The 26,414-nt window shown below is 45.6% G+C and overlaps 1 protein-coding gene across 2 annotated transcripts; it reads left to right on the top strand.

Moving 5' to 3' along the window:
- The first annotated feature begins 2,846 nt into the window (after nucleotides 1-2,846).
- Nucleotides 2,847-26,414, top strand: LOC122534977. Of its 2 annotated transcripts, XM_043666109.1 has the most exons (3): nucleotides 2,847-2,886; nucleotides 23,747-23,867; nucleotides 26,252-26,414. In XM_043666109.1, exons 1-3 carry the CDS (start codon nucleotides 2,873-2,875, stop codon nucleotides 26,312-26,314), a joined length of 198 nt encoding a protein of 65 aa, XP_043522044.1. In that variant the 5' UTR covers nucleotides 2,847-2,872; the 3' UTR covers nucleotides 26,315-26,414. The 2 variants fall into 2 exon arrangements, with proteins under 2 accessions (XP_043522044.1, XP_043522043.1); XM_043666108.1 differs by lacking the exon at nucleotides 26,252-26,414 and having other exon boundaries at nucleotides 23,747-25,647.

Raw genomic sequence — 26,414 nt, 5'->3', positions numbered from 1 at the left:
CGGATGGAGGGAGAGGGACGCGCGTGCTGACCACGTTGGAACACGCGATGCACACGGGCAACTTGTGTGTGCCTTTCTATTAGAGGCAGCCATCGCCCCAAGGCATCGGCACCCCTCTGTCCAGTCCTTCTACCGAACTGCCACTGAACTAGTTCCTGGCCATTGGTCACTCCGACTGTGATTAATACCGAAGACTATTAATCCATCGAAACTGGCCGGCGATCGTTGAATCTTGCGAAATGCTACGCGAGCGCATCGAATTGTTGAGATCATGTATATTGGCCACTTTCCGTCGTACGAATGGTGAGGGTAAGACTAGGAAGTAATTCTCAATTACCGTTTGAATTGTTGCTTCTCGACTTTTGATTTTTTTTTATCGGTTGCGATGGCCGTGAAATGTTCGTTCGTTGTATTTATATTTATCGTTAGCTGACGTTTGCTGTAAAGTATTATAGTTACACACGGAACGTTCAGTGTTAAGACAATTTATCTAGTGATTGGCCATTAGGAATGTCTGTCTTTTTTATTCCATCCGAGCAACGATCTTCGATTTATCATTGAGAATATTTTAATTCCAGAATTGAAAAATCTTATAAATGAATCACGAAATTACATTAACACATTCGGAATGAGCGCACATGTTTCGTTAAGTAAATTTAGTAGTACAAATGCGCAGAAAGCAATTCGCGAAAATACAATATTTCAACAGGCAACGCAATTTTTTTCATCAAAGTTCTGTTTCATAAAACTGCAAGTTCGCATCCGCAGTTGGAAAATTAATTTTTTAATCAGTCATCGGCGAACGATCGTTAAACGATCGAAATTTCGATGAAAATTCATTCGGATATTTTGTCATCGCGAAATAATCCACGTCAGGTGTTCGGAGATCCTTGCGGCACTGACGTCGATTTTAACGCGAGAAGGACTTCTTATTCGTCCGCCGTTTCGCTCGAACTTGATGGAACTTAATTAAAGTTTCTTAATGAACGTCGCTGGTGCACCCGTCATTACCTTCCGGCGTATCGGCACACGAAACTCCACGGGGAACTCTCCATTATTTTCACAGACGTGACACGTACGTCGCGAGTCGTTGTTCCTTCTTCCTTTATTTTCTTTTTTTTCTTTTCTCTCTCTCTTTCGTTTTCTCCCTTCTGTCCTTTTCGTACGGTTTCGAAGGAAGGAACCGATGGGAAAAGGAGGTCTCTCGATCGGCCGGTTCGCGATAAATCCTTTTCGCTGCGAGACATTTGAATCAAAAAGTAAATTTCATTCGGGGGAGCGCGGGCTCTTTCATCGTACGCCGCATCTGCCGCTTCCTCTGGACATTGTCCTGTCCCAGAAATATTTGAAAACTGGTCGAACTAGACGTCCTACCCGAATAGGCGCCACGAAACCGAATCGTCGAAACTGGTCCCAACTGTCCGGCTGCAAATCCGGTCTCTCTTGTCCCCGGTAAAATCAATGGTCGATCCTTCACGCGAAGAAAAATTTGTATCGCGTTGGAAGACTATCGTTCGTTAGTAAAGAGATGTATCTTTAGGCAGATGGAACTTGGTTCATTGGGGCGGATAATGGTGATATAGGTAATGTTGCATTAACTGAACATTTATCGATCGAGTCTGTTTATTTGGACGGTTTCCCTATCTATTTCGAATATTTTTATTTTTAATTTCTCCTGTTTTTCAACTCACGTATATTTTATAGCATAATTGTTAATGTATTGTCACTTTCGAAATTCTTTGCTGCATAGAATATACATACCTAATGTAATTTCGCCAGTTTTGAAATAAATACAAGAGTTTTCAGTGTATGTTTGTTATCAATATGTATATCGTAATTATCAATATTAATTACTTATGATTATTATCTACATCATAAATATTAAAAATGTTAGAATATCACAGCGACAAATATCAATTCGTACTTTCTTTCGTTCACTATCACATTGGAACGAGAAATAGTAAGAATTGAAGAAAGTTATATGATTGTGTGATACGAATTATCTGTACCTTGACAAATTTGCCTAAACGTGGCTCTACTTCGTTCGCCAATGTTATCCAAAATCTTTCGGACGAAACCGCGGCAACGTAAATGAAATTCCAGAAATATTCTGAATTTTCTATTTTCGTCGACTGCCATATAATTTTGCCGCGAGGAATAAGATTAAAATCAAGATTGAAATTTCGAGACGGACTATTCCGAGGTGATAAGTTTTCAAGGAAACAGATACTCGAAATGGAAGCTTGGAATACATCTCGATATTTCGATACACTTTCACCTTTTTATTGCCCAAATAATAGTATAAACGAGTGAAGAATATTTATTGAAATAATCTAAATATGTGTGAATCATTATGTTACAGAACACTGCAGTTTCTGAGGATTCTAAACCGTGCTTGCAAGTATCGAAATTTTTGCCCGAAAATATATCATCGAGAAAGTGTGAACATTTTCCCACCGATTACGCGATGGATACGACAAGGCGTTGGGATTTTGGGTGGAAAGGGGGGGAAGAATCCCTTCTCTGGGTCAGAAGGGCCACAGATTGACCCAGAACAGGTTTACGTCTCGTCTCCTTCACTTCGATTTCCATTCTTTCTTTTTTTTTTTTTCTTTTCTTTCTTGTCCTGTCCGAGTCAGATTGACCTCCAGCCGATTGTCCATCTTTCTTGGCCCGCTATCCCAGCATGGAAACTGGTTTTCTTTCCCACATATCCAGGGGTCTGGCCGGTCACTTAGGGGGAAACAGGAAGAGTGGGGCACCAGAAACTGACCAGTTCCCGGATGCGTGCCCGTCCTTTGGTCAGTTTACGATTTTGACCCGTGATCGTCGGTGCTTCGTCCATTGGACTCGTTCAGCTTGATAACCAAACATGGATAAACTAAGGTAGTACAGTATTCAATTGCCAACTTTTTTGTTAATCTTCGTTCTTATCTCGAGCGGTCCTTCTTCGTTAGTTTTTTTTCTTCTTATTTTTACGAAATAAAGAGGGTGCAATTTTAGTATCTGTATTTTTTTAAAATATCGAGAAAAATTTCAAGACCGTGTAATTTTTAACTGATTACCTTCAGTTAGTTTCCCTTCTTGTTTCGATTTATCGACACATGCCCTTTTGATTAGACTTTATTTCTGTACAAAGTAAAAAATATCAACATTAAATATCCAAATTCTTTGTCATTTCGATTCAACTATCGACGTAGCCTCTCTAGAATTCTTATCTTTTCGAAGCAAAGGAAAAAACAAACAAAAAAAAAAAAAAAAAGAAAGACCTTTCTCAATGAAATTTATATTTCTCCCAAGGTGATCATTTTTTATTCAATTCTGTCTCTTCTCTCGCGTATTTATACCACTGGTTGGATCAAATTAGAACAAAACGAAGAGAGGTCAGGGAATTAACAAGTCTCTTCTTCGAGTTCGGTCCCTTCATCATCATTTCAAGTTTACATTCGTCGGACGTTTAACATTCGTTGAAGATGGCCTGAGATAGCAGTTGGCGACGCGATAAAAATAAACACGTAGCGCATAGCAAACGCTTGCTAGATGCCGCGCACCGGGGACGACGTTTTGCACCCAGCCTCCACCCGCTAGGCGGTTGCTTCGCCCCCATTTCGTTTCGCGCTACTCCGTAAGTACGTACTTTGTACTACCCTGTAGGATAGTCAGGTTTTCCAAGTTCTCTCCCCTTTCGAGGGAAGCCACTCGAGGGCGGAGTCCCGGAGTAAAGCGGCCATACTGCCACCCCCGTCTTACCGACCCTCTTCTACCCCCTCTGGCAAAATAAGGGATGAAAAACAGGATGAGGGCAATGGTGCTTCTAGAGCGCTCTCAAGCATGCCGCCTTGCTTGCGAAGCTTCATCGGGAATTCACCCTTCCATGCTGCCTTTATTGCTTTTCCTATGGTAGAAATTGCGCTTTGCGAAAATCTCTGAAACGGATGACTCGGTTTTCGAGACAAATTGCTCGCCTTGACTCGCTCCAGACCGTTCCCCGTCCCTTCCAATTATTCACCCTTCCCTTGTTTTCCCGTGCTTCCGAGCAGCTCGCGAGTCACCTTCCGCTTTCTTTCTTTCTTCACGTTCGTTCATTCACGTCTCTCGCGTGAATGCACCTTCGCAGCACTCGCACGAAACATTCCTGTGTCAGTGAAGACTCAATCGTACACCAAGCAGTTTCTATTTTTCCTCTTTTCGTTGATGCCGTTTTATTTATTGGATTGGCCGAAAAGTAATTACATGTTTTTATGTAGATGTATATTTTTAAAATGTCACTCATTGCAAATCATTTACTGTGCAATCTGATATCTATCGAGATTGTTTCAGAGAAAGAAAATGCACGATCTCGCGTTAAGAAGTGTTTGTTCGGCGTCAATTTTCGAACATTTTCGTCATATTTTTCTTGAGCTGTGCGAGCTCGTAAAAAATTACCTGACGTGTTATAGCGAAGAAGCCTTAAAACTGCGCCAGTGTCAGAATTGGTTTGCTAAATTTCTGAGAATATCAAGTTGTTCTTGGAATAGTCTTTTGTCGAAAAAGAAACAAGAACGTCTTTGAACGCGAAATTGTGAAAAACAGTCGAACAATATATTGTCCAATAAAGTTTTTTTCACGAAAAATTCGCCTCTACACACAAAAAAAAAAAAAAATACTTGGTCTAATATAATGTGATTATATGTGTGTATGATTTCTCACTCAAAAGTGTCGCAAGTGAATTTAGAAAATTAATGATTTTGCATCGGCGAGAGGAAGAAGGGATCTTTTCTTTCTTCACTGATATTTTCGCAAATAAGTTGGAGATACGTAAATACGCGTATAGCACATAAAACGATAAATCTCAGTCCACGTAACTTTCAACAAAACCTGTTTCCCCGATTCTCGAACGTCTGCATCCACCGCTCTCGCCTTCTCAATTCCCACCCTTCTCCTCGAAACACGCAAAACTTCCGAACGTAATCGCGACGCGTTCGCCAATCCTGAAACCTATCACCGATCGTTTCACCTCGTCGGATAATAACGATAATAACACAGGGGAGGCGAATGCCATTATCGATAACGGGTGAATTACTATTGCGGTGGCTGGTTGACAGAAGTAGAAACGGTCGTCTAGGAACGAGTAGAGAGACCTGGGAGGCATCGCGCGTTAAGGAAACGGAAGGAGACGGGTTTTCAAGCTACCGAGAGCCTCTCGCTCGGATGGTGCCCTCGGTGAGAGTCACGGACTGAAGCGTTTGCAGTCGCGCGTAACCCGTCGCGCTACAAAGTCGTAGCTCGCGGCCCTTTCATTTGTAAACGAAATTACAGAATAAGGCTTGGGCTAGGAGGTGCTGCAGGGCTGAAGAAAGAGAGGGAATAGAGAGCTGGCGTCAGCATCGAGCTCTGGCGACGGTTATGCGACGAGCAGTTGCCGTGGCACGGCGAACGGGGTGGGTGGGAGGGGGAGGAGGTGGGGGTCTGCCTAGAAAAGCGGAGGAAGGGCGGACAGAAGGCTGGGGGAGGGAGGGGGAGGGTGGATTTTACTACGGAGCAAACGGCTCAAAGGAAATTAAGGAGCATTCACTCTGCGAGAAGCTCCTACGGAGAAATATCTTCTCTGTGAAGAGAGGCGCGACTAGAGAGGGCGAGAAAGAGACAGACAGACAGAGAGAGAGAAAGAGAGAGAGAGAGAGAGAATGAGAGTGAGAGGGAGGGAAGAAGGGGGAGGAAACAGAGAGAGCGTGCACAAGAGCTGAAAGCTACGAACTGGTTTGGAATACGAGAGAATCCGGTCTGAATCTTTCTCACTGCAAAGGACAAGACTTCCCTTTCTGTCTTTGCCGATGCAAAACGCGGCAACGGAGGCGTACCGTTTCAATGAATACCGAATATCGTCGCGACCCGATCCTCAATAGAGTCTCTTGATTATCCTCGAGCGCGCGCGCGAGACTCCCCGCGGGGTGAAGCGCAACGAAGATACTCGAGGAACGCGTATACTCGAGAAAGAAAAGAGAGTAAAGAAGCGAAAGGAGCTTCGTTAATTGTTAACAACATGGACCTCGCGTCCTGATTCTCGGTGGTGCCCTCGATGATCTTCGAATTCACGGAAGACTATTGAATAATGGAAAAACGAAGACACATATATCAGAAATAGTGTATAGCTTTGGTCCTTGACGATTTTTAAAGTAGCAGAAGTTTCCTTATCCCGACGGAGGAAAAAATTACTATTATCAATTTTACGAATTTCTCATGATCTCGGCTACGAACGCTGAAATGCCCGATGATAGTAATAGCGTCGTCGCTTAATGTCAAATCCAAAACGTCAAATATTCCTCGAATCTCAAAGACAACTTTCCATGAAAGTATGTCTGACATTCGCAAAAATTAAAATTATCGTCCATCGATCGATTGATAATCGAGAATCTAGTAACAAAGACCGAGGTTTCGCGTGTGACAGTTTTTATCGTCACTTGGTCGTTTTATCGGCAGGGAGGTTTCGTTTTTGGAAGACAGATCGTTTGGTACTTTGTGGCAACTAGGAAAACCTCGGCAATGCGAGACACCCCGCACGTTCGGCACGGTATTTTAATTCGCTGGGAATGTTGGCCGACCGCCAAACGTCCGCAGAGATTTCTTAATACCCGCCGCAAATGCCTGGCGTCTGTGCCTGCGTCGTTCAGGAATTGGGGGTGGTCCCTGTCGTGCACTGGATCGAAAGAGGGTGCAACGAGCAAACGATACCATAAACGTTCGTCGGTCTCCATTTCTTCTTAAGCGCCATCGTTTTATCCCCTTCTTCTCAATTTCAATCTACAATCGACCAAGAAAGAAACCAAACGGGAATTTTCATTTTATTTCTGTCAATTCTAATCAATTCAGTCACACACACATGGAACGATAGAATTTTTTTTTTTTCTTTTAACTTTTCTGTCAAAAATCGATCACTATTGAAGACTCGACGAAATCAAATCAATTTATTAGCCGAAATTATTATCTGATTTTAAAATTGAATTCATTGGGAAACATAATAAATAGTATTAGTTAAATTGAGCTAACTTTCATTCTCAAGAGGCCTATATTTTTGTTCCCTTTGCTTCTTTTAAGAACAATTAATGTTGTAACAGTCGTGTTGTTCAAAGTGAGAAAATGTTCGGTGACTTATGGTCAGGAATGTATCTAGAGGTTTCGGAAACATAATCGTAAGTACCTTTCACAAGCAGTAAATTTAATTTATCGATACAATGGCAGAAACATTCGAAAGTATAAAACGGAGATTCCTCGAATCAAAAGACACGCATATATTATGGTCCGTAATCACTTGCGCTGGCAGCTGATTGCGGACCATAACGAGTGACCAAACCGTATACAATAATTTGTCGCTTTCTTTTTGAACTCGCCGGTATGATATCGTTGGATAGAAATTATTGAAAAGTAATACACTTATTATTTATTACTTCTCAATAATTTTGCCTGGGTTATACTTCAGTATATTTAAAGCTGAGAAAATATTGCAATCTTGGGATAAAAAATTCTTGGCACGTCATTCCAGCGCAAGAGGTTGAGGATTGACGTGCATGAAGAACACGGATTTCCAGTTTTCCTCGACACACGGTTTCACGTCGATATTTCGAAACGCTCGTTGAAAACAGCGATCTCCTGGCAAACAGATTCGATCCAGACGATTCGAAGTATCGCGTCGTCTCCTTCCCTTTCGAGACGCGGCTCCCTTATATTCTGTGAAAACAGCCCTCTCCTCGGTCCTCACCTCCCGCGCGCTCTGTCTTCGTCCTCTTTCTACTTAGCGGTCCGCGCGGTCTCGCTCTTTCACCCTCTTGGCCCCTTGTCTCATTCTCTCTCCGACTTTCTGTCGTCGACGGCTTTTGTCTCGGCGGTGCGCATTGATTTCTGGGGCCAACTTCGCTTCGTTGCCGGCGTCGTTAAATTATAATCGCGAAACACCCGGCTCTGAAGTTGCAGACAAAGCCGCCCGTGGCAGAGGACACGGGCTGCAGGGTAGGACGGGCACGGGCGAGAGACAGAGCATTCCGTTGGAAGGAACAGAGGAGTCTACGCGGAGGGTACGCAAGTCCTGGCGTCGGAGATACCTCGAAGAACTTCGGGGCACGTCGTCTCGTTGCATCTCGCCGCGCAACTGCCTCAAAGCGACCGGTTTCGAACACCTTCCCCCCTCCCCTCCCCCCCAACCCCTTCTGTCATTACCGCTGTTTCATCCACCTTTTCGTCTTTCACCTCCAACTGGAACTCGCGAAGGATAAACGAGCATCCTTCTGGGTCAAATGTCTCGCTTCGAGCAGGTCGTCGATCATCTCCAGCTTCACCGTAGTTCACCCACGAAGTTTCGAGCACGTTTTATTTTCCAATGAAGCGACTTTGTGTGGGTATATATATGTATCCTTCGAATTCGAAATTTTACATTTCATTAAGAGAATGTAACTGTCTACATTTGATATGATCGCTACTCGAAAAGTGCATGCTTATTGCCCTTTCAATTCATCCTCGAGAGTCGTATAGTTAGTATCAATAGCAATGAATGTTATGTTGTAAAAATTCAGGATATTTAATTTTCGAGAAGTCGTCGTTATTTCTTTCGAACCGTCGTGTCATCGGCCTCGAATGCGTCAACAGAAACGTGTCTACTTAACGATAACAGTGCAGCATTGACAATTGACTGCGTCGTTTCAACAGTGGTATAAAGGTTTCGTCGATCAGATGAAAAGATATAAGTGTCGTTTGTGTGAAGCTAGCAGGCATTTATTACTGGAAACACGTAGGTTCCATTTTGTTATGTAATTTCGTCCTCCTCGGAACGCTCGCAAATTCTTCCGGAATAAAATACTCTTCTCCAAAGAATGAATTGCACGAAGAAATTACACTCGAAGAATTGCAAAATCCAAAAGTCCATGTTTCTAATAATGGTTTGTTAACCTTTACAAATCGGTGTCGGCGTTCGAGTCACTCTCTCGGCTTCCCATTAAATTTTCCCGGTTCAAGGGTTGAAATACGAGGTTGACCTCGCGCGGTTGACACGAGCATAAGGCGCTCGACCACTCAAATTCCCATGGTAAGTCGAGTTGAGTCGTGGCGGAAGAAAGCTAGCGAACTGGGCGGAAGGGGGTGAGGGAGGTAGAGGGTGCGACAGTCAGCGAAATCCCGACGTTCACCCTCTTCTCAAGGGGTTGCTTCTCCTCCTCCTCGCTTTTGTACAAGTTGCCTTAAATAAATGAAACTTCTACCATGCCACGCAAGAACAGCCGGCACAGGCATATAAATTCTCTCGCTTCGTAATTTCAAACTCAAACACCAGCGGGGGCCGGTTCACCCTATTTGCGTCTCTCCGTTCTGCTCGCGTCTTGCCGTTTCATCCGTGCGACGCCAGGAGGACCAAGGGAGAAGGGTATCGAAAGACGACTGAGATTTCCTTGGGCGAGAATCAATGACGATAATTATCACCTGGAAACTCGATTAGTATCCTACCTACATACTTTCCTCTTCGTGTCTTCGTTCATTTATATATTTTTTTTGTATAATTCTGGAAGACGATGTCTCTTCTTATCTCGAAGTACTTCTTTAAAATTCGAAGTAATAAATAATAATTGGTAATGTAATACTGATTGGCGAAATTTTCTAAATTGAGGACCAATCACGACGATTATCGCCTTGAAAATTGGTTATTATTTTCATTTGTCTTCATTATTAGCATCTGTTTCTTTCGAGGAATTAAAGGATTCTAGAAGATGAAATTCAAAATTCTGTTTTACTTAGGACACACAATAAAATTTCAATTTTCGCACGCTATTGATTGAAAGTAAAATCACACATTGAGTCCTGGAACTTTTTAAACTGCGTAGAATCGTTCAGATTTGTAAAATCTGAATTTTAGAGGAAAGAGAAGCGTCACTTTTAATTCCTAGTTTTACCTAGTTGAAGAGTGTTCTACAATTTTTCTCCACGATGTTATAGGAGTTCGAAGATCGACAATTTTATAGTCCAGTATTTTTTAACGTGGTGTACGTATATTTATTAAAAAATATTTATTTGTTCGAGTATCCATAAATTTAGCTGTTCGACAAGAGGAAGCGATTTTTAATTAACTGTAACCGAGAACCGCTAATTACTATCAACAAATCTCTCCATATTTTTATAATACTGCAACTGACAGACGAAGAGTAGGATCTTTGATACGTGAATGTCACGCAACCTTCGTAACGTAATTACGGAATGATTAATTAAGATGTAGCGCAAGACTGATCGTCAATCGACGAGCAACGATGAGAAAATCGCGCGCGTCGCGAATCTCCCGCCCCTCCGTTAGAATCCTCGACAGTTTGAAAGGGCGCGAAGCCGGATGGCAAGGTCGATCGTAAAATTCGGCGTGCTATCCCAACCTTTCCTCCCCCCTCCGCCGCCCCGCCCTTTTGGAAATTCAACGAAGCAAGCCGAGATTCACGAGCAAGGGCCGCGTGCTCTTTCCACAATGGCATAAATTCATGGTGAGGCCTCTTTCGTCGGCGAGGCACACCACCCACCCACCCACCCACTCACGTCTTCCTCGGCAAAAGCTATCCACCCGCGGCCTCCGTTTTCTCTCCTCCTGCTGCTCCTTGCAGTAATTTCGCAAGCCAGCCCCGCCTAATCTCGTCCTAAAATCTAATTCCGCCAACAATTTCTAAGCCGGTCCATTAAAATTCTAAGCACAGTGCCGCGGCGCGCTGAGAAGAGGGAGTAAACCTGGTGGTGGAGTAGTACCCGGTAGGGTGGTTGCCGAGGCTGCGGGGTGGTTGCGCGGAGTGGAGACGCGGGAGGGTGTGGGGGTGGGAGAGAGTGAGGAAGGAGGGTGGCACGGGGTGGCTGAAACAATAAGAACGTTGCGGAGGCAGCGGTCCTCCCTCCCTCCGCCTCAACCTCTTTCCAGCCACCCTCAGCGATCCCCGCCATGCCGTAAGAACGCCGTAAAAGCTCGCCTCCGCGCGCTTTCATTGGCTGAGCCGGCGCCCAACGAGCGAGATATCGCGCAAATAGCGACGACGAAACGACGGGCCACGAGCACACCATCGGGAGAGAGAGAAAGAGAGAGATCCGAGGGAAACAGCTGGATTCGTGGCGAGCGGGAGAGAGAGAGGCGAACACCGGCCGGAGAACACGGCATATAAGCATTCACGGTGCAGCCACAGTAAAGGACGCTTTTCATTGAGCCGTCTTATTGTGCCGGTCCCGCTCAAGTTTCCAACGACGTTAGCGGCTCTGTTTGGCTACGTCCGCTGTTTTCCTTTCCTTAGCTTTCCGGGCGCAGCATCCACCTTTGCCTCTTCCCATCTCTTCCTCCTTCCCTCGGTTTGCTCCTTCCTTCGTTCGAGGGAAGTTTCTTGGGCATTTCTTCCTTTTGCCAGGTTGTTAGCTTTCGTTCAATTCATTCACCCATCGACCTGTGGGTGTTCCTTGACAACGTTCAATGCAAAGTAAAGCTGGTTCCGTGATTGGAAAAAAAACGCCTGATTCCTCTTTCTAATTGCTCTATTAGACATATTTTATTGGCTGATCGCGTGCAAAGTGATTCTTTTGAACGTTACATTGTTTAACCTCTTGCGCTGGAACAACGTGCCACGCACGTTGAGAAACTTTTGTTCCAAATTGCAACGTTTTCTCAGTTTCAAGTCCATTTAAATGTAATCGAGGCAAAACAAATGATAAGTTTGTTGCTTCTTGATAATTTCTGCCTAGTGATATCATACCGACGGGTTCGAAAGTAAAAGAAAGTGACGAATCATTGTACACGGTTCGGTCACTCGTTGTGGTCCGCGAACCAGTTGCTAGCGCAACGGGTTAAGAAACGAATCAGCCGATAGAAACTATCGTACAGGATCGTACGATATTACAAATCATAAATTGATCAAATGGCAGCTACAAACTGTCGATAAAAAGTGTAAGGTGCTGAGAAAACATGAAAGGATGGAAATAACATTAACTATGTACAACGTCTGAAAGACGGAACCGTCAAGAGAGGAGAGCCAGTGGAGCACGGTGCAGGTAGTAACGGGTCGAAGAACTCGCGGAGGAATCGGCAGCTGGGATCCAGGATGATAAATGGATGGCGCCCAGAATGGAAACGTACGATCGGTCCGAGGCGTTTCTTTTCATAAATCAATTTCTCGATCAACCGGCGCGAGACATATACGCGCGTAGTCGTGCCATTATTGGCAATAACAGTGTTACGGCAGCCCATCCAGCCAGCCAGAGGCCTTTCTCTCCTCGTCTCTCTTTCTCTCTCTCTCTCTCTCTCTCTCTCTCTCGTCTGGAGGTGCGCGCTCTCGCAGCACACCGGGGGCTCTCTCTATCTCGACGGAGCCGGCTCCGCGGCAGTCTCCTCGCTCTCTCGTGGCGAAACTCAATTCCCCAGGCCGAGGCAGAACGGAGAGGGTGCGCGCACACTTTGCTTGCTCCCGCTACACAAGACGAAATTTCATTCCCGCCCGCGCCCATCCTGTGCCCGGTAATTGTGCACGTGAAGCAACCTGAAACCTGCATTTGCCCTGTAGGTTCGCAAAGGAGCTCACCTCCCCTATCTACGTCGTCCGGGTCGTCGGGCCGCTTGCCCTCAAGACGTTATCCCTCGCTATCGAGATTCCCTGCTCGCGAGGCGAAAATTCCCCTTTTCCTACCCTTCTTATTCCCCGCTCGCGAATGCATCCTTACAATGTCGCACTCGCGATATACATATTTTCGCGGTATTCGTAGTTTATTCACATTCAGCTCTTTACGAATTTTTAGTATCATGTCTTTCAACGTCAGAAAGATTCTGCCAATTTGACGAGGTCAATGTTCCTATTTTTCTGCGCACGATTTTCAAACTTGTTGCTTGTGGAAAAATGAGAACATGCTTCTCGTGTTTCAGAGTTTGAGACTTTTGGCTAACCGATTTCGAATAGTCGCCTTTTCGAGTAGTTCGTGTACTCGTTCAATTTAAGTGGAGATTGAAGACTAACATTGAAAGACGCGTAACGCTGAATATGCGTATAATATACAGAGATACGTACGAATACTAAAAGACGTAAAACAAAACGTGTTAACGCGTTAACAACTCGGATCGTCAGTTCCCCGATACACGTTTCACGTGGCACGTGTACACGTGTGTTTCACTGTGTACACGTTCGAAACCGCGATCTCCAGCCTCAAGTTGAGTGCCAGTAGAAACGTACCGTCATGGTCAGACGCGCGATGGTAGAAGCTCCGCGGTTTCCAAGCACGCGGGGCATTTTCTTCGCGCAACGAACCGATAATTATCGTCCGTGGTCCGAAGAAGCGAAACGAAGAGGTAAGAAGCTTCTGGTGTCGTTTGTAGCAAAAGCTCGGGGGGGGGAGGGGGAGGAGAGGAGATGGTGGTGGCATTCGGAAGAACAGACGGAGGCGGGGGAAGAAGGTTGTGGGCACAGGAACCGTGGGGTCGAGGATGGTTGCGGATGGTGGCGAAGAAGAGGTGTGCTCGGGTGGAAGCTCCCTCATTCCCGGCTGGAGACTTAGAGTTGGTAATTAAATACAAGGAACCTTGCCTCGCCTCGTCTCGCATGGAGTCAGCTCGTGCTCGCCGTCTCTCTTTCCCGCGCCGACCCCCTCACCTTCTTGCATCTCCCTTTCGGTATGCCCGGAATACAGAGAGGGCTGTATTTAATTCGAGACTTCATTCGATTTACTTCGAGTCGCGGATTAGGCGCTGTCGAACTTGGAGCAAACGACCGGCTCACGCCATCGCGTCGCCGCGATTGCCGGGTAACGACATCAACATCCATCAGGTCCTGACGGCAAAGGGCTGTTCCCTTTGAATTTTCCAAATTTTCGTTCGACAACGAAAGCCTCTATCCTTGCCCCGTTCTTTTGCGGCGAATTGTTTTACTCTTGTGATGAAATGAAATTCAATTACACGTTTACAACGCTGTTCATATTCTTTGGAAATACTTCTCTCTTTTGAACGTGAAATTTCACAAACAGCGAGTCGACGAAAGGATTCGCGAAAGACGAGAGACAGTGATAACAATTAAGTTAAGAATTCACTCCTCCGGGAGTGAGAAGCGAGAAAGATCGAACGAAGATCAAGATCCACGAAGAAATTTCAACGACGCGGGTGAAAACCAAGACCGTTGGCGCGCGGACGAATAAATTTTTCACGCGACGCCGGTTGAACTTTCGTCGCGTTCAGATTCTCTCGCATTAATAATCTTCTCAAGGAGGCATTAATAATTTTTCGCGCGTCTTTCGAGTGGGTCGCCTGAACCGGGGTGAAAATTAGGCGGCAGGTCGAGTGACATCAAAGAGCTCTCTGCCGGAGGCAGCAAAGAAGGCTTCCTGCCCCTTTTCATCCCTTAAATCCCACCCGAGTGGTATTTGCCGGAGCGACCCAGCCTCCCTCGCTTTCCATCATTAGCGTGCAAGAAAGAGAGAGAGAGAGAGAAAGAGTGAGAGAGAGTGAGCGAGAGAAAGCCGAGGAGATGGAGAGTAAGAAAGGAGCGAAGCTCGACGGTATCTCCTTTCCCCTCTTCGTCTGCCGGAGCCTTGCCGTTCTCTCTCGCTCTCTCTCTTTCTCTCTCTCGTCCCGGCGAACGCCGGTTCTCTGGTCCTGGGCTTCGCGCAAATATCGCCTTTCATATTCCTTCGAAGGAGCAGAAAATCGTTACGGTGCCTTTTGCGCGCGCGCTACGGGAAATACCTAGCTCCTACGTTCCTTTTCCTCCGCATCGAACCTCGCATCGTTTCGTCTCGGGCCACGGACAGAGAGAGAGAGAGAGAGAGAGAGAAAGAGAGAGAGAGAAAGAGAGAGTCTCGGCGAGGGTGTAAGTAAGTAAAGTCTCTCTCCCTCTCTTCGCCTTTCGCTTCCACCGTTCCCGTCTCTGTCTTTTGCTATTTCTACCAGAAATGCCTCTTCGTCCAACTCGTGCATCTTTCTCTCTCTTTGTTTCTTCCCACCCTTCGTACGAGCTTTCTATTCTCTCTCTCCCTCTGTCGTTTCAACGCATGTCGTTCCCCCTCTTTCGCTACGCGATGTTCCCGCCATCCCTCCCGCTTTTAGCCACCCTCTCTCTTTCTCTCTCTCGTTTTGTCGCCGTGCGAAAGAGAGAGAGCCGCGACGACGAAAACCCTCGACGGGGCTGCAGAACCGCTGGAGCCCGCTATTAACCCGCTCCTTTCCCTTCTGCTCCACCCGCCGCTACACCGCCAGCCACCCTCTTTTCTCCTGCCGCGTTTCGTCTAAGCGCGAACAAAGATGGCGGAAAACTAAACAACTAGGCGAGGGCGCAAGGAACAACTTCCTTTCTCGCTTCCTCTTTCGCCCTTTTATCGCGACGAATTTCATCTCCCTCCCTCTCCCCTCCCCCGTTTCGGTCCTCCTGTCGTTGCTGCTACGCGATACCAACGAGGGAACGCGACCCTTTCTGTCGACTTTCTACGATGACCCCTTGCCGACGCTGCGAGCAATGACCAAGAGATCTTGTTGCGGTTATTCCCGGCACGGTCGTGCGACGAAGTACTTTTTTTTTAGGGATTGAAAAAGTCGGTCAAACGAAAGAAGAATGTCTCGAGCTAACTGTTTCCTCAATTTGTTTTCTATGTGACTCGCAACATCTGTATATCTATATATCTGTGTTAGAAATTTTTAGTTTTTATATCGTTTATTATCTCATTGACAAAATAATTCATGAAATACTTGTCTCTGCACCCTCGTTAAATTCCAAGTACAACAAAGAGTTTCCACTTCCGACGCGGATTCTTTTATTTCTCGGTCACCCAATTTCACTTCTGATTGAACAGAAACGTCCTCTCTCTAGCGAGAGTCATCGTAGACGAATCAATTTTTCACGGGGGATAAAACGCAATGGCAGTACTGATTAAAATTTAGTTGGCGCGAAAGAAGTTCCGCATGATGAAGAATTCATTCTTCCATTCTTGGAGGAATTCTCGGTCACCTAATGCTCTTCCTGATTGAACGGAAACGCTCTGCTTTCTCTCTCTCTCTCTCTCTGAGCAAATGAGGATCCCGTTTCGATGGATCAATTTTTGACGAAGGATAAAGCAGAAAGACTCTTAGTTCCTATAAATGATAAAGAAAACATCCCGAGCACCCAATTTCCTTCCTAATTAAACAAAAACTTTCTACTCCCGTTTCTCGGTCAATTTTTCACGAAGAACAGAGTGGAAAGGCGACGGGGTCCGGGCGAGCGCGTGTCTCGGCGGCCTCGTGAAGAACGACACCGGACGCTGGACTTCGGGCCTGAATAAACGATGCTTAATCTTCATATCAGAAAAGCGGGCGAAGCGAGCGGCGGCGCGCGCCAGAAAGAGGATACCCCCCCCAGTCGCGTTGGTGGATCGGCACACACGTACACGCAGATAGAAGTAAGCGGCGAAAGAGAGACGGCGAAACGGTTTGGCTTGTAGGGTATAGACCGGTTCGGGAGGGGCGGGAGGGGGAGGGGGTGGCGAGGTTAGGGGCGCCCAGGAAATTTCTAGAAACTTCAGGTTTAGCAATTAACGTCAGAAATTAACGACGCCCGCCTGCCTCGAGCGCAAAGCGCCGGAGAAATTAGTCTCGGAAATTCTCGTAAAATTTCTCGTTCGCTCGCGGGCGCCAACCACCCACTTCTGCACCCCTTTTCCTCCTCTCTCTCGCTCTCCCTCTTTACTCTCTATTTCTCTCTCTCTCTCTCGCGCGCGCACACATACACACACACACACGCCCCCGCCTCCTGTGCCCCGGCGAAGGTAACATGGCGTCAGCAGTCGAGGCGAGCGGTAACTTTCCGGAAATTTTCATTAAGCCTGACAGTAATGACGTCATCAGTCAGTCGGCCCGACCTCATTTGGAATCGTTCGCACTCTCGAAGCCATCTCGCGCTCTCGGCCTCCGACTCTGACTCAACGGGAATATCCTTTCTTCGTCCGCGGATTGCCGCCTCCTTCGCGGATTTATTTCCTGATCGAGTTCGATCGGTGGACGATTGCGACTTGTCGTTGTTATTTAACGAGAATCGTTGCGAGTATGCATCGCAGTTTGACTTTACCTTTAGTTTCAGAGGATTTTTAAGCTATTTTCATATAGATGGACGAGTTTTAATTGTCGGTTTTGACAAAGCTCGCGGCTTTCGATAACATATAGTTATAAAGAGTTTGATATGTCGCGATTAAAATTCAACGTTCAAAAGTGTATGGAGAAACAAGTATGATCTGCTTGTTTCGAATTTTCCCACGTTTTCGAACTGCTTGCGTGTACTTCTTCGGAAGCCTCACTCTCGGGGACTACTCGAAAATATAGAACCAGTATACAGGAAACGAGTACATCGCGGGTGTACTCGCTGAAACATTGAGACACGAATAACCACTCGTTGCTCCACATTAAAATATAAATTCGAGCCTTGCGCGAAAGTAAGGAACCCAGGGGCATTCCTCTCGCTCGCCAGTGACCGGGAATTAATTCCCTCTCGAAGAAACCCACCTCGGCTACCAGCCGAGCGTTATCGCCCGTGGTCACGCGACACGAGTTCCGGGTTTGCAACGATCCACCCTCTTCTGTTTGTCCTTCGATTATCCAAGACAATGGGGAAAGAAGACCGGCGAAGAAGGTTCTCCAACAGGTCGCTTTAGAGCAGGACAGGTCGGTCCGGTTCGCGGAAGAATCGATCCTTTTCGGTAGCTATCGGCCGGTGCCGGGCGAACGACATATCCGTTTTCCCAAGTAATCTCGCGGCGCTTCGGGCGATTCTCAAACAATTCTATACATCTCCCGAGTGTCGGAAGTGGCTGGAGAGTGGCAAGGATAGCGAGAGAAGTACAGAAAGAGAGAGAGAGAGAGAAGCATAGAAAGAGCAAGAGAGAAGAGAACAAGAGAAAGCGTGTGCAAGAAGCGTCGGATGAAAGGGGAAGGAAGATCTATAGAAAGGCGAGGGTAGGTGAAACAGACAATACACCTTCGCGGTGGGTGGCTTATCTAAGAGTCCATGGCGTAGCCCCGGGGGTGCAGTAATAACCGGGAGGGCGGGCTGATACCGGGCTAAGAAATGATAACGGCACTCGCAAGCCAGCCACCATTTTCGAGTTATATTGCCTCGAAAGCCAGAAGCGGCAGAGAGGAGAGAGAGAGAGAGAGAAGATAGAAGCGAAGGAGAAAGAGAGAGCTAGCTCAGCTACCACCTACAAACCTTACTCCTTCCCCCCCCCCTCCCCCTCCCCCTCCGTCTCTTCTCTCCCAGACCCTCTTCTCGCATCCAGTCCTCTCTTGGATGGTTCGTCCTCCTCTTCTGGTACACCTTTCTCGTACCTATAACCTCGGTAGTCGTTGCTGCCGGTATCTGCCGCTATCTGGGCCCACACTTCTCCCCGTACACATGTATATATATATATATATAAATACATATATGTATATACACATACGTACGAACCGGTACCACCTATTCGGCCGCCTGGAGAAACGTTTCGCCTTCGAGTAGCAACGTTCGTCGTTCCGATTCAACCTCTCGACTCACCCCCTCGGGGGAATAACGGAGCCAGAGATACATCGGTTCCGATGCAACCGCGATATTCGATTCCTTCGTGCGACCCATGAATTTTCAGCTAGTTGCATCTTCGATGGAGCCCATGGGTATTGCATCCTCTGTAATCACCGATACGCGATAGCCGGTGTACTGGCTAAAAATGGCCCCCATTTAGGGAGGACAACCTCCCCCGTGCTAGTCCTGTCGTTCCTGCTGGCACTACCGTTTACTGCTTCTTGGACCGGATGTCGAGCGACAATGGTCCGATCGCCGGTCGAGATTTCCACTTCCAGGAAGTTGTTGCCTTCTCCGTGCGCTATTATCCATTTGAAATAGCGGTAACGTAGCGCTGGTTGGATATCGTCGGCGAAAGTGGCTTCGAACCACGCACCCAGGTTTTCGTTTACAGCGATAGAGACGAGACAAGTCCGATTGTTAGGATAGTCTTTTTATCGTTGATTTCGAATCTTTTTCAAAAATCTACGTTCGAGACTCGACTCATTTCTCGTCCTTAAAATTTACATTTAATCTCCGGGGAGGAAGGAACAGAGAACCAAGCCTCGAGCCAAGCGAGAAGAGCGAAGGCAAGGCACGAACGCAATCACGGTAAAATCAGAGATAATCGTCCGAGTGGGAGAGAGGAATCTGGGTCGGGTGGCTCGTGGCAGCCAGCGGATGGTGTGTAAAAAGAGAAGAAAATTAGGGTGTCGTGGGAGATGGCAGAGCAAAGAGGGCGAAGAGAGGAAAAAAGAGGAGAGAAGAGAGAGAGAAAAAAGAGAAGAGGAAGAGAGTGTGGCTCGCGTGTAACCGGTGGAAAGGATCACGGGATGGGAAGAGGGTCCGCGCTCAATTTACCGGCCGCGGAAAAAAGGAACGCCAGGAAAAGACGGGAAACAGCTTAACGGGGTTAAAACCACCCCTTCGGGAGCTCACGAGAGAGAGAGGAGGTAGGAGGTAAAAAAGCTAAGCGGCGTTTTATAGACCCAACAAGCAACCCGCGTATACCGAGCCGGGTGCCAACCCCCGTTTTTACACCCTCGTTGGAAATTAGAGGCTTTTTGTGCTAAATATACCCTCCCACCACCAACTCCTCTTCCTTCTTCTCTTCCTTCTCTCTTTCTCGTTTCCTCTTCCGGCAACCGGGGTCCGGCACCAGTGAATCTCACATTAATTTCAACTCGCACGCGAATCTGACCACGCCGCAAATTACTGGCCGACACTCTTTTTAATTGTCTCCTAGTGAAAGACTGGCTTTATAGGCGATAACCGGTGGGGGAGGATAGGCCTTTCTTTTTTCTTTTTCACTGGTTTTTCATTGCCATTATCTTTGTCCACTCTCTTCTTCGTATCCGCGTGTCCCTGGTTAACTTACGACACCTGGATTCACAAAGGACTTTCTTTTTTTTTCACGAGTTCAAGGTAAATAAAAAGAAATTATCAACGAAGTTGTTTATATTAGAAATTTAGAGAGAATGTTAGAGAAATTAATTCGTTAGAAATATTAACAATTGTTAATTTCTTTCTACATTTCAGTGCAAATGCAGTTGATCAGCGATTCATATAGCACATGAAACGTAATTTCTCTAATTTTTCTAAAAATATTATAGTTTTGAAACACACGTGAGAAAAAAAAATGTGTAATATATGATAAATGTACAACTCCATTGTGCCGCGTCTTTGAAAAGCAAGAGATCACGGACGATTCATTTTGCAAGCGATTTCATTTAGTTTCGAAACGCGGTGAAGATTTAAGAACCGTGACAAACGAGAGGAGGCACGGTGAGGGCCGTTTGAGAATCTCGTCGGCGGGTCTAAGTGAAAATAAAACGCTCGAGCTGCCGGTTAAGAGGGTGTGAAACGAGGGTGGCATTTCTCTCACATAAATTAGCCCGCGGCGGTAAAATGCAAAACATTCGTTCAAACCGCAGTTCAACACGGACGAGATTGGTCACGTCCCGACTTTGTCTGTACGAATTCGCTGGAGGGTGAGCTCATCCCTCTCCTGTCCTGCTTCTTGATCCTCGACTCGATCCGCGATCGCACGAATATCACTGTTTCTTCTTTCTGACCTCAAACAAACATTTTGCTCTTAATTTAATTCGATTAATCGCTGAGAAACGAAACTTTCTCATGAATTCGAAACGTGTTGTTGGAAACATTTACGAGAAACTTGTTGCTACAGACATGGATAAAAATACATGGCGTGAAATATCTTCAGTTTTGTTAACCTCTTGCGCTAGTAACTAGGTCACGGACCATAACGAGTGACCGTATATATTAATTCGTCTTTTTTTTTTTAATTCATCGGTACATCACTGGATAGAAATTACTAAGAAGTAATAAATTTATTATTTTTTTTGCCTGGATTATATTTCGATATACTTAAAATTGAGAAAATTGCAATTTTGAGTCAAATATTCTCGACGTGCGTGACACATCATTCCAGTGCAAGAGGTTAATAAACGTAAGAAATTGCACGAACGTTCGCGGTCCAGTGGTTTGTTAAAATATCGCCTTGAAATATCTGTCGGCCGGAAATGTTTGCACAAATTTGGAGCTATAGTATCCTAAACTTTTACCTTAATTTCAATGTTTTCAATTAAAATAAAAATATTTCTATTAAAAAGAAGAAGATCATCGCGAAGAGTGCTCGATCACGCACGTTACCGATCGGAAGGACTGGAAAAATCATCTTAGAGGACGATTGGTTCTTTTCACAGTCAGTGTGCGACCAGTTGCTGGAAGTACGAGATTAATAGACGAACAAATTAGCGCAAAGTTTGGGCAGCAGCCCCGCGTGCACCCGCGCCACTAATCCCGTGCATTAAAAGTTAACATGGGGCTGGCTGGCGTGGCCTGTGTGTGTCCTCCTGGCATTAGATTTCTGAGTTTCCCCAGTCGAGTTAGGGCAACACCAGATCTGCGTTTCAACTGAAAACTACGTTAGGGACAGATTCGAACCGATCTCCCGGCCAGTGGTCCACTGTGTATCTATGCGGCCGGCTGCAGCCGAACACCCTTTGGCGTCGGAAGTGTTGGCCAACTCGGAGGAAACCGTCTGGCTGATGAAAAATTTCCTCTTCTCCCTTGCCACTGGGACCTTTCCGTCATCACTCTTTAGGCGATTGAACACTTGCAGAAGCTTTTTAATTGCGGCGAATAAATTTCGCAAGTGGTAGCAAGAGAAAAATTTAAACGTTTCTTTCTTCTTTTTTAGAGCGCTTGCTTCGCCTGATTAATGACGAACTATTCCACTGTCCACCGTGGAAATTTAATTATATTTTCGTCGAACAGACTAATTGATGGAAAATTGTTCTATGATTCTTTTAAAATAATATAATTTTATAAAATAATAAAATTCTTTTAAAATAATATAATAATAATTAAAATTCTCTGATTCTTTTCTTTCTACGACTAGTAAAACCTTTCAAAATCAGTAGAAGTTTTTTTTTTATAATAAATAAAATGAATTTTCATAATTAGAAAAATTAGTGAAAAAATTTCTTCTTACAATGATTACTTCGTTTATTTAATGATAGTTTGTTCTACTGTTCGTAGAAGTTTGATTGGATTTTTGTCGAAATTCGATAAAATTGGCTAGCTTCTTCGCTCCATTCCATTCTCCATTACTAATTGTTCAATAGTTTCAATAATATTCACTCGTAACAACAAATTTTTATAATTAATATGTGGTGCGAAATAAAATTTTTACTTTGTCCGATAAACAACAGTTTGTTCTACTGTCCATAGAAATTGGACCAATTTCTTCCACAAATCCTTTCATCCTTCATCAAAGAAACTATTTATGGTCACTAATCAATTCATTGTTAACAAGAAACTATGATAATTAACACAAAGAGCAATTCTTCTCTTTTCTTGAGAATAATTTCTCCGTCCGATAAATAACAGTTTGTTCTACTGTCCGTAGAAATTCAATTAATTTCTTCAGAAAATTTCTCATCTCCTCGTTCAGGAGCCCATTCTTTCTTACTAGTCGCTAAATAGATCATATAAATTTCATATTATTGCTAGAACGAGAAATGAGATGAACAATCTCAAGATTTTCACTTCGTCTGAGTAATAACGGTATATTCCACTGTCCGCAAGCATCCAATTGCATTTTAACGTTTCGACGTGATATACAAAGGATTTCCCTTCTCTTCGTGTTTATTAGCCGGACTGTATATCGGAGAGGGATCTTTAAAATTATAAATTGAACAGGGTAGAACCGTAGCCAGCAGTTCGCTCCACGCGCGATATTAATTCTGCGCGTTATCTAAGGTGGCGGCCGCCATTGTAACCGAGTATCCCGGACCGCGCTGGGGGTGAGTAAGAAACTACCCCCAACATTAATCAACCGTCATCTTTGCAGGAAACCGAGCGTTCTCCTATCGCCTTCCCTCGCGTGTTTTTAGCCCCCTTAATAATTCCCGGGTTCGTTAAATCTTTGAACAGCCCCGAAGAACCATTTCTCCTATTTTCGTAATAATCGTTGTTCGTAATATTTCATTGCAATTCTTAAATTTGTCAGCGAGACTTCTTTGTCGAATGAGGCTAATTATATCGAACGAGTGAGATATCGAGAGTGACTCGCAGTGACCTTCTATCGTTTAGAGAAACCGGTGACCTTGACGTTCTCCAACAACAAGGCAAAACTTCAGGAGTTTAGACAATGTCTCCAGAAGGGGATGAACTTAATTCCAAAGGGAGAAGGGTTAGCGTGGAGCGCAAGCGAGGACGTGTAATACTCGCGAGGAGAGAGATCTTTAATTTTGCGATCATGTGGCAGGCAACGGGACGTTTATCTCATAAATTCCGTACAGTCATCACACCTGTTACGGTGTGTGAAAGGTGATATTTTATTCAGAATAAAAAATTACGATTTAGAAACCCCTGAAAAGCTTCTAGTCAATATTTTATGCGAATAATATTCGTTTTTCAAGCGACAAATTACTCATTCATCGGATATAGATGACATAAAATTCGAGGAAAATTTTAGAAACAAGTGTACTTTCTTCTATTTTTCAATTTATGGAGTTGATCGGTGTGGCTTCTGAATAATTCATACAGGTGCACATCCCCAGAAATCTTTTTCGAAATTGGAGAAATGAAAGAGTACTGTCGTCCATAGTAAATGCATATCAAAATATCGAGAACTAATATCAAAATACCGAGAACGATCAATTAAAAATTCTCCATCGTCCTAATTTTACTAGACCACACTTAATCAGTCCATGTTTCAGGTTGTCACGCAACTGCTTCATCCAACGCATCTCGGATTCCCGCTGCACGCTTGACAAAAGCAACCGTGTGCGTTCCCTAAAACGCGAAGCTTCCTGGAAAGGAGATCGATTCTCGATCACGGTGGGCAGAGACACGTCGATCATCCCTACTTCGTCCCCGGTGGTAGCAGCGGATCGTCTGGTCCGGGGGAGGTTGAGGACGATACAGAGAAGGAAACAAGAGGAAGTAAGAGATGGTTTGAATAATGACTCGGTTGGCACGTGGTGGGATGGGGTTTGCCAGTCGACGGTGCGCCATCTTGCCTCGGCTCTCTACTTATAATTATTGATGTGGCCCGAACTTTATATAAACTCGAAACTCGTCTCCCTCGCACCGTCGGTTCGCCACCACCACCGCCACCCACTACCACCACGAACGACGACTACGACGACGGCGGCGGCGGCAACGACGACGACGACGACGACGACGACGACGACGATGACGACGACGACGACGACGACGACGAGGAAGAGGACGACGAGGAGCACCAGCACCGGCACCAGCATCAGAGCAGGCACGGAACCATCTCCACGTAGCACGGAGTAGAAACCACCCCCCTGAGCCCCGGCCGCCCCCCTCGCTACCCCCCGGCCCACCTCCTCTTTCGGCTCTCCAACCAGGCGGCAGGAGGAAATTGTTGGAGTTTTCAAAGTCTGACGTGCAGGATATTATGAACGAGGGTATGGCGTCGTCGAGGAGGTGGAGAAGGTGGTGGAGTAGTAACTACGAACGAGGGGGGGCGGCGGTGGCGGCGGCAGCGGCTCGGGAGGGACGACCGGGGGATGTGCAGCGGCGAGAAGGTGGGAGGGAGAGAGGGTAGTTGGCGAGGTGGAGCGGAGGTACCCAGGCAAAACTACCCGCCTCGGCTCACTCTTCTGCCTCCAGAGCCACCCACCAGCCCATTCGTCTAGCTTAAACTATATTCCGACCTAACCTCCCGCATAGGTACCTTCCTTCTACCCAAGCCCTCTACCCACTCTACCCACTACCATCTGACAGCCGGCCAATACTTGCCGGATGCACCCGATACCTAGCCGTTCGCCGGCTTTTCTGCCCCCGCACGTTTGTTATATTAACGCCGACCGTCTCCTGATTTTTCTTCCTCTGTCTGCTGATATTCGGAATTGTTGGCAACCGGGGATTGAATTTATTGAGGTAGGTCTCTCTGAAAGTTGTTCTTGGATTCCCTTGGCTCAATCGTTGAACTTGTTCGAATATTTCCTTTAACCCTCTGTCACGTAACTTGAAAGTGAATACACGTTGCACTTCGCGAATACATCACTAAAAAAAAAGCATCGGATGAATGAATTGACCGTTGATTGTCAGGTTTTCCATCGAAGTAAATGGCTGTAATTTCTCTGTATTTTATATATTTTTTACATTTACAAGAGAAGATTGTCAATTGCTTCTAGCTACTTACTCACATAACGAAAACAGGAAACTTTGTCCGACAAACGCTGAAAGTCTCGCAACAATTGATGATTCTTTCAACCAAAAGTTGGCCACGAATAAATAAGATCTTTCTTCTTTCTGTTTTTCTTTTGGATGTGTGTATTATTTTCTTTTTTCTTAGATTTCTGAAGTCATCTTCTCGATAGAGAGACGACTTGGAAAAAAGTTTCAGGTACGATAAGCGACTCGGTTTCGCGACGAGGTTGGAATATAGCCGAAGCACGTGTACGAGTATATTGTAAAGGGGTGGGTGGTTAGGTGAGTGCACATATATCTATATAGTGTCTACAGGGGGTAGAAGTATAAGCTTTCCTCTCGCAAATGAGGTAATATATATACAAAAGCTAATACGACCGAAAGTTGCCAACTTGGATGAGTCTCTCCTCCGCCACCTACACCTCCTGCGCTTCGTCCTGTCTCTCCCCCCCCCCCCCCCCCCCTCTCACTCTCACTCTCTCTCTCTCTCTCTCTCTCTCTTTTGTTCCTCCGCCCAGATCCTCTAAATATTTGAAAGGATCGCGAGAATGCAGTTTATGAGTTCGTCACGCCACGCCGCTGGATACACTTCAATTTAAAGACGTGGCAGCCAGCACCATGGAAAACTGCATCCGCGCCGATATTAATATCATCCTTCGACCTCCACCGGGACCGAACCGGTGGAACCAGCTCACCCTTTAACGCCGCCGTGGGGTTCAAAGGGCCCTTAAAGTGACCATAATTAACCTGTGAGCTGACATTTTAATTTGATGTTGCAGACTACTTTGACCACAGGATGCTAGTCGATCTTCGATAATTCTGTTTCAATGGTGTTTCCTCACAAGAGACCCGACAGACGCATACATATGTACATACATATATACATACGTACGTACACCGGTTCGCGATGCACTTAAATATAATCTACGGTCCCTACTTTCGTTTCGTTTGATGCAGGTAGCGCGCCAGTGGAGAGCATTTTAAATATTCTTCGTGTGCATCACGCGCGCGTGTGTGTGTATGTGTGTGTTTCACAGACGAATGAGCAAGAGAGACTCTTTACATTGCGGGCTTCAGGGAAAATTGGAGATGCACAGTAAAGATGCAGAATAAATGAAATATCGAAAGCAAAGCACTTGTTACTAGATAGCGGAAATAAATGAGAAAAAGAAGGACTTGCTTTGGAAAAAAAGTCACGAG

The sequence above is a fragment of the Frieseomelitta varia genome, unplaced genomic scaffold, assembly GCF_011392965.1.
Source record: "Frieseomelitta varia isolate USP_RPSP 00005682 unplaced genomic scaffold, Fvar_1.2 scaffold_653, whole genome shotgun sequence".
In the NCBI taxonomy this organism is placed as follows: domain Eukaryota; kingdom Metazoa; phylum Arthropoda; class Insecta; order Hymenoptera; family Apidae; genus Frieseomelitta; species Frieseomelitta varia.
Note: the sequence above shows the minus strand (reverse complement) of the source record. Positions and strands in the feature narration are given on the sequence as shown.